This window comes from Amphibalanus amphitrite, unplaced genomic scaffold, assembly GCF_019059575.1.
Source record: "Amphibalanus amphitrite isolate SeventyFive unplaced genomic scaffold, NRLGWU_Aamphi_draft 001824F_arrow, whole genome shotgun sequence".
NCBI lineage: Eukaryota > Metazoa > Arthropoda > Thecostraca > Balanomorpha > Balanidae > Amphibalanus > Amphibalanus amphitrite.
The window spans coordinates 44,300-52,988 of record NW_024883317.1 but is presented as its reverse complement, the minus strand read 5'-3'; the positions used below and the strand labels follow the sequence as shown (position 1 = coordinate 52,988).

At 50.1% G+C, this 8,689-nt stretch overlaps 1 protein-coding gene across 1 annotated transcript; it reads right to left on the bottom strand.

Moving 5' to 3' along the window:
• Positions 1–6,724: 6,724 nt before the first annotated feature.
• Positions 6,725–8,299, bottom strand: LOC122375366 (sulfotransferase family cytosolic 1B member 1-like). Its single transcript, XM_043354718.1, has one exon. The coding sequence runs from the start codon at positions 8,141–8,143 to the stop codon at positions 7,166–7,168; it is 978 nt and encodes a 325-aa protein (XP_043210653.1). The 5' UTR covers positions 8,144–8,299; the 3' UTR covers positions 6,725–7,165.
• Between the last annotated feature and the right edge of the window lie 390 nt (positions 8,300–8,689).

The following is an 8,689-nucleotide window of genomic DNA, read 5'->3' as shown; positions in this document are numbered from 1 at the left end:
TACAACAATATTGTCGCGTCGTTCATATCCTTATTTAACACGCGCACCGACGGGGGTCTGCGACTCTGCGTCAAATTTGTACCGACGGGGGGGGGGGCGGATGACCGCCCCCCTGAGATCTCGAGAACGAAGCAAGATAGCGACAAGCGGTAAACGGCATCGGATACGCACGGACAAGGTCTACAATTTTTACTTTACAATAGGTCATTACAATAGGTCATTTACAATAGGTCATTTTCAGGTCAGGTCAAAGGTGACGTCACAGGGGTCAAAAAAGTCAAAATGGCGGCGCTAGATATGGAGAGTTTTTCTCGAATAACTTTCGAATTAGTCAAGATAGGAACAAACGAAGGGATTCATCGTGATCCTCTCGTCAATCCGCATCGAATGATATATATATATATATATATATATATATATATATATATATATATATATATATATATATATATATATATATATATATATATATATATATATATATATATATATATATATATATATATATATATATATATATGTTGACCTCGAAAGGTCAAGGTCAAAGGTTGACCTCAGGTCACGTGACCTCGAGGTCATCATGTATGTCATTCGATGCGTCTTGACGAGCGGAACACAATGAGACCATTCGCGCGGCTGTATCTTGTTCTTGTACGGAGGTATTGGCAAAAAACCTTTGGTGACCTTTGATGAGGTCACATGACCTTACAGCTGCCCAACAGCAAAACTGACCTCAAGGTAGTGAAGGTTGATCGTATATGAAGTCATGTATGGTATATGGGGCCATTCCGACCCGTTTTAGTGGTAAAAACAGGAAGTTGATTTTTCCCCATTGACTTATAATGGGGAGGTCGAGAAATTGACCTGACCTTAGGTCACCGATATCAAAATTCCGAGATATAGAAATTGTAGCTACTAATGACCTAATAACATCCTGCGGCTTTCAAAGGCCTCCGACATCTACTATAGCTCTGGCACGGTGACAAAGTTGCAAAAAAGTGACTTGAGGTTGGGTCATTCAAAGTGACCTGGTGACCTGACTTTAAAAGTTAGGAGGTTCAAACTTGCACATCATGTGTAAAATTGATGAGAGAATAGTCTTACCAAATTTCGCGGCGCTACGTGCCGCGGTTTTCCCGCTATTTGCGGAAAACCTCAGGGGGGCGGATATCCAATGAGACGGTCGGCCCACGCCCCCCCCCCCGTCGGTGCGCGTGGGCATAAAATCGAGGGACAGGCCACCTAAGCTGCCTGTCACAATTCTTTGTTGTACGCTTTTGCGGCTCAAAACACTCTTCTGGACGTGAGATGCCAGTTCAAATGTTTTAATTCAGCACTAGTTTTGGAACATGAAGGAGAATTAGATAAATATAGGTTCTCAAAGAGATAAAGAGTTCCTACGGGCAGGATAGTACGATATTTGCGCATTTAAATGAACTAGGTATTACACATTGTTGTCTGCGACCGCCACTTCTGCGTTTTGACGTTTAACCCGCGCACCGACGGGGGGGGGCGGATATCCGCCCCCCCTGAGGTTTTTCGCGAATAGCGGGAAAACCGCGGCGCGTAGCGCCGCGAAATTTGGTATGACTATAACCTCATCAATTTTACACATGGCGTGCAAGCTTGAACTTCCTACCTTTTAAGGTCAGGTCACCAGGTCATTTTGAATGACCCAACCTCAAGTCACTTTTTGCAACTTTGTCACCGTGCCACAGCTACAGTAGATGTCGGAGGCCTTTGAAAGTCGCAGGATATTATTAGGTCATTAGTAGCTACAATTTCTATATGTCGGAATTTTGATATTGGTGACCTAAGGTCAGGTCAATTTCGCGACCTCCCCATTATAAGTCAATGGGGGAAAAATCAACTCCCTGTTTTTACCACTAAAACGGGTCGGAATGGCCCCATATACTTTACATGACTTCATATACGATCAACCTTCACTACCTTGAGGTCTGTTTTGCTGTTGGGCAGCTGTGAGGTCATGTGACGTCATCAAAGGTCACCAAAGGTTTTTGGCCAATAACTCCGTACAGGAACAAGATACAGACGCGTGGATGGTCTCATTGTGTTCAGCTCGTCAAGACGCATCGAATGATATACATGATGACCTCGAGGTCACGTGACCTGAGGTCAACCTTTGACCTTGACCTTTCGAGGTCAACATATATATATCATTCGATGCGGATTGACGAGAGGATCACGATGATGCCCTTAGTTTGTTCCTATCTTGACTAATTCGAAAGTTATTCGAGAAAAACTCTCTCCATATCTAGCGCCGCCATTTTGACTTTTTCGACCCCTGTGACGTCATCTTTGACCTGACCTGAAAATGACCTTAGTAAAAATTGTAGATCTTGGCCGTGCGTATCCGATGCCGTTTACCGCTTGTCGCTATCTTGCTTCGTTCTCGAGATCTCAGGGGGGGCGGTCATCCGCCCCCCCCGTCGGTGCGAAGTTGGCGCAGACCCCCGTCGGTGCGCGGGTTAAACCGCGCCCCATTTATAGGGTGCAACGCGCCCTGTTGGGGGTGGGCATTTTGCCCCCCCCCCCTAAGATCTCGAGAACCACGCAACAAAGCGACAAGCAGCAAACGGTGTTGGATAGCCCCAGCGGAGAGCTACCTTGTGAACCAATATCATTGACCTAGGTCAAACCGATGACGTCACAGGTCAGGTCAAATGTCGAATTTTCACCGTTTACAGGCATTTCAGCAATCAAGGAATATGTCGTAAAATCAAGTAAAATGCATTTCATTGAAAATCACCGATGGGGAATTGTTTGTCACACATATTTTGCCATTTGAGGTCGCTGATGCCAGGTCAGGTCACAGAGGGCAGGTCATGGGTCACAATATGAAAATATCATGTGATGCATGTTTTATGGTCCATTTTACATGACAAATGCGATTATGTGGGTCAGGCAGCCTTTGGGGCCAGTTAAGGTTATGTTATGGTGAAGGTCAGGTCAAGGTCAGGTCAAGATCAGGTCAAATTAGGTCAAATTTCAAAGTTGATATTTTTGTATAAAATGGGTTTTGATTCGATGCAGCTCGTCACGGGGAGTCTAATGGTGGTCTTTGTTTTGCGCTACGTGGTCTAGAATTGCTAAAAATGGAGTTTAAAAATTTGACGTCATCAATTTTGAGCAGTTTGTTTCGCTATAACTTGGCCAAAAAAGAAGGTATCGATCTAAAATTTGGTATGGAGATAGAAGAGCGCGCGGACTATCATACATATTCCGATTTTTCGAAATTCGAATAACTTTTTGGATTTATTTTTGCGTTTTTTTTAACATCAGTTTTTTAATTTTTGGGGGTTAAAATTGCAAATTAAAAAAAAATGAGATAGCAGTTTTGTAGTTCTGGTTTTTTTTTCTTTACACAACCACGTAAAGTACTTTGAAATTGCTTGGTAACTGCAGCTTTTGTGAGCCTTTCAAGATTTAATGTTTTTTGGTCATTTTTGGTCGAACATGACCTCAGTTTGACCTCAATAACTCCTTACCTAAGGTGATCTAAGACTTGAAATTTTGTGTGAATGTGTCAAATTGATGCCCGGTAAGGAAATGAGAATTTAGCGGCGCTGCGCGCCACCGTTTTCTTGCTATTCAGGAAAAACCACAGGGGGCCATATGCCCCCCCCCAACGGGGCGAGGGGACGGGAAGGAGCCAATGACACTTCTTTGGTTAGGACATAGACCCCTTTAAACCCCTATTTACTTCTCTCAGTAGTTTCTCACCCAACTCTGACCCGAAGTCTGAATGTACCTGAGAACCTGAGATCAGGTACCGGAGAACGTAGGCGTTCAAATGTTCACTCATTTCGATCCAGTCATCTTTCGGATCTTGTCGGAATCCGAGTTTCTTCGACCAGCGCGTCCCTGTGCTTGCTTTGGCCTCTTTTCGGCGTGTGCTAGGCTGTTCAGGTCCTTGGCATGATTGGAGACGCAAGCGTTGAACAGCGCCCCCGCCATGGTGGGCAAGATGAGTTTGCTGAGTTTGTGACCAGCCGCGCACTCCAGCTGGGAGCCTTCTTTTTCTTCCAAGAGGTTCAGCGAGATCTCCTTAAACACTCTCCTGGGATTTGTGCACCCAAACAAAATGGCGCGGGTTTTAGCCTCAACTCTCAGGGACCTGAAGATGGAGCATATGTCGTCAGTGATTTTGAGACAAGTGGCAGATGGCTGGAGCCGGATGTCCGAGTGCCGCCGGTCGGTTGAGTTCTGTCGAGGCGAACTCGCGGAACGAGCGCCGCCTGGCCTCCACCTCAGCGTCCGCAGCTCTCCGCTTCTTCTCCTTCCAGAGAGCCTGGTTCTCCGGAGACGGGTCCACCTGGACGGCTGTCCTCGCTGCCCGGCGCTCTGCCACGGCTCGCACCAGCTCCTCGTCGAGAGCCCACGGCTGCGGGTCTGCGCGAGCGCCCCGCGGGATGTATTTCCCGGTCGCTCCGCTGATGGCACCGCTGAAGGCCGTGGCGAGCCGCTCCACAGAGTCCTCCCCGGACATGGCACCAGCCGCCACCTCACAGGCAGCGGCAAAGCCAGCCCAGTCGGCCTTGTGGAAGGCCCAGCGCTCCTTCCTGATTCGGCGAGGGCGAGAGCCGGAGATAGCAGCCGTGATGACCTGAGGCAGATGATCGCTGCCTAGGTCTGTTCCGGCTTGCCACGTGCAGCGCCGCGCCAGGTTGCTGTGTGCCAGCGCGACGTCCGGGGTGCTGTGCTGCGCCTCCTCTCCGTAGCCGCTCCTTGTCGATGCGCCGGTGTTGAGGACCTGCCAGTCCTTCTCGCTGACCCAGTCATAGACGCGTCGGCCGACCTCGTCTGGGTTAGAACAATGAACATCCCGGGCGGGGTGGTGACCGTTAACGTCTCCCATGATGATGACGTTGTCCAGGGTCGGGAAGGCCTCCAGTGAGAAGAAGTCCACCCGCTCGTCAGTCGCGGACGTCCTGATGGGCGGGCGGTAGACGTTGTAGATGTCGAGATGGTGTCTGAGTTGGGTGGTTGGTCTTGGTGCGCTCAAGATGACGCGTATGGCGCACCACTCGGTAGTGTCGTCCTGCGGCTGGAGAGGCGACTCCCGGATGGTCTGGAAGTTGAGGCCGTTCCTGACAAGGATAACGACGTCTCCTCCTCGGAACGACCCCTCACCTCGCCTGCCACGGGCCCTCCGCGTTACCGCGGCCGTCTGGTATCCCGGCACTGCCAGCGCTCCGCCCGCCAACTGGGCCTCTTGAAGTGCCACCACGTCCACCTTCATGTCCGATAGCCAGCGGCTGAGCTCTCCGATCTTGTTGAGGACTCCCTCCGCGTTCCAGCTGACCAGCAGCAGGCGGCTTCGGACTTGGCAGTTGTGGCGGTATCTCCGGTTCTTGGCGCGCCGGCTGTTGCCGCCCCGGGGCACCCTCGGGCCACGGTCTCGCAGACCCCCGCCGTCGGACCTCACGACGGGGGTGTCCGGCCTCACTTATCTACGCGGGCCGGGCCACGCCGGTGCCACACGGCGCGCCCGAACCCGCGGAGATGTGTAGTTGATGGTGGTCTGGTAGGTGGATGACGACGGCACCAGGGGGCTGCCAGTCCCCCGGCACCACCGGAACGGCTGCGAGACGGCGGGGCCGCAGGGCGCCAGCACCACGGCATCCTGCACGTCGGGGGCAGTTCGGACTCCATTTGGTTTGCTTGTTCGGCTTGCGGGCCGCACATGCCTGGGGTCGGCCATGGCTGGCCTTCCCCCCACCGTCCACCGCGGGGAGGCGGAGTCCTCTGGACGGCTTGGAGAAGTTCGTTACGATTACTTTACATATTTTGACGAAATGGTAGTTTCTCACATAAAAAAATATATAGTCAGGTACTTACTTGATGGGAAGCGTATATATGCTTGGAATTGCATCTGGTCTCAAACGCAGATTTTTCGGTCAGTTCTTCTGGCTGTTAGTGCTTCCTCGCAAACACTCTCCGTCGAGAAATGCAGCTCACACACTCCACTGTATGTAGTCCAGAGATATTGGCTTCAGGGGCTTTAGTACCTCTATCCACTTCTGACGACGGGTTTTCTCCACAGGGAATTTGAAAACAGACTTTTTCTGTTTATGACCAGATCTACACTTAAGAGCAGCACATTTACGTGCCATTTTAAAAATGTATGCCTAGTTAAATCTACATATCAGCGAAGTGTTAACAATTAAAACATGAGTAAACTTACCAATACACTTCAAAAACTGACAGATGGACAGCAAGATGGACAGAGATGTCCTTCGATGTGCATCAGATGTGCATAACAACCATGTGATAGATTTTATTTTCCAAAATTTCGCTGCATGTCGCGTCACGTTTGTCGTCTTAAGTGACACTTCCGTTCGGTTGCATATTTTAATCCTGCAGTTGCGATAGAGAACAGAGTCTACAAAAGATCAATTTTATCCAAAAATATTTAATTGTTTATGATTATAGAACTTTCATTCAGAAGATGAAGGCCAGACGAATCTGTAGATAAATTTTCGCGGCCATTCTACCAATTTAAAGTGATTTAAGAAGCTTGTAAAATTTTGCCTCAAATGTCGATTAGGCTAAGCCAGTGCACAGTCCATGTTTAAAGGGGTCTATGGTTAGGACATGTGGTATTATTAAACTAATAATAACTTGAGCCTGTACATCGATGACGGTTTTAGGTCTTACTTAGTTTGAAAGCGATAACGTACTTATCTTAAAGAAATTCACAATCTGTTAACACAGTTTATTTTCCGATCCAGAAACACAATCCGGACAGTCGAAAATAGATGCAGAACGACATCCAAAGGAAACATATCGCGGAACACAGAATTATAAAGCCACACGATTTCGTATAATTATAGCATTGACAATTGACACAGTTATCAGTTAACACAGTAAGCATTTACAAACATTATACATTTGTACATGACAAACATTTGTCATGTACAAATGTTTGTACATGACAATCGAATGTTCGAATCGAATGTTCGACAATCGAATGTTCGAATCGAATGTTTGTATATGACATACATTTGTCATGTACAAACATTTGTACATGACCATCAACACGATGCTCTACCCACCAAGAACAAAAACAATGTGGGTATTCAAGCCGACATGAGTATATCTGACAAATATGGCCTTGTCTATAGGTTCGTGGCGCTGTCCCTCAGACGAGCTGCTGGGACCATTTCAGCAGCGCGTCGCCCTCCTCCTGGGTGAAGTAGTTGGTCCAGTCGCCGACCTTACCCTTCCTCATGAACGCACCGACTTCCTTCTCCGGGTGAGCCACGCCCTCCTTCTGCCAGTGGGTGTAGTTGACCGCCGGGTTCTTCTTCATCTCGGCGAAACTGGTGCGCTGGAAGATGGTCTGCGCCAGCTCGTCGGTCATGGGCCTCCCGAGGAACTCGGCCACCCTCTTGATACAGCCGACGCGGTCCTGGTGCAGCTCCTCGTAGGTGACGCAGAGCACCTGGCCGGCGTGGTCGCGGTACCCCTTGACGTGCTCCCGGTACGGCCCGTACATCATCTCGCCCTTCTGGAAGGCGTCGCGGAACTCGGCGAACGTTCCGCGGTACGAGTTGAAGTTGACCATGCGGCAGAAGTGGTAGTAGGAGACGCAGACGTCGCGCGGGTCGCGGCTGACGTACAGCACCTTGGCGCCGCTCGTCCACACGCTCTCAGGCAGTAGGTGGTAGGGCAGGTGCGTCTTGATGAGACGCGGGTCGGACATCTCCGAGATCTCCTTGAAGCGCATCCGCTCCACAGAGGGCATGTCGAAGAGCGGGAACCGGTACTCGAGCGGCTCGTCCGTCTGCTTACTCTGCTCCTGGTGGACCACCTGCCACACCAGCTCCTGCAGCCATGTGGTGCCAGACTTGGGGAAGCTGGCTACGAACACGTCCGTGGGTCGCGCGCTGAAGCGGCGCCAGTGCTCCGGCGCGCCGGCCATCACGTGCCACGTGTTGATGACGGTTCCCTTGTAGCGGTAGTGGCGCAGACGCACCGACTTGTAGTTGGGGTCGAGCGGCAGCGGCTCGCAGCCCTCCGGCAGGGTCATGGCCGCGATTTTGCGGTCCAGGTCCTCCAGGTAAGCGGCCTCCTGCTCCGGCGTCGGCGCCGCAGGCGGATCCGTGGACTCGGGCATGGCTGTGGCTACGGCGGTACCTGTCTGTTGACCGTCAGCTGAGGGCGTAGGCTCAGTGATCTGACCACGGGTGGCAGTCAGAGGTGACGGAGCTTTCTCGGCGGACTCAGCCGTGCGAATGTGGGCCAGATCCCGAGCTCGCGACCTTTATCTACCTGTGCCGGACATATCGCCGTTTGTTGGATGATAAGGTGGCTGGAGACTGTTGATAAACACGCGGGAAATACGGGCCGGGAAACACGCATCCTCAGAGCATCCTCTCATCCTTGGGTTTTACAGTCAGTGTTTCCCGACCAAACTTGATCATGAACGATCAGCACATCAACCTTTCAGTGCGATAATGCTGAAAGACACAAATGCGATATTTGTCCATGGGCCACTTTCAACTCTGCTCCCTAAGCAATAGTCCGCAGCATGCTTATTTGTCTGAATTGTATCAAATGACGCAGTTTAAATTGATATCATATCATATGACACGGTACTTTTCATTGCGCTTGCTGTATACTTGTGTACGTTTAGTATCACATAGGAACATTTGAGAAAACT

Bases quoted from the DNA above. Each gene is read 5' to 3' on its own strand.
- LOC122375366 (XM_043354718.1), bottom strand. From the start codon at position 8,143: ATGCCCGAGTCCACGGATCCGCCTGCGGCGCCGACGCCGGAGCAGGAG.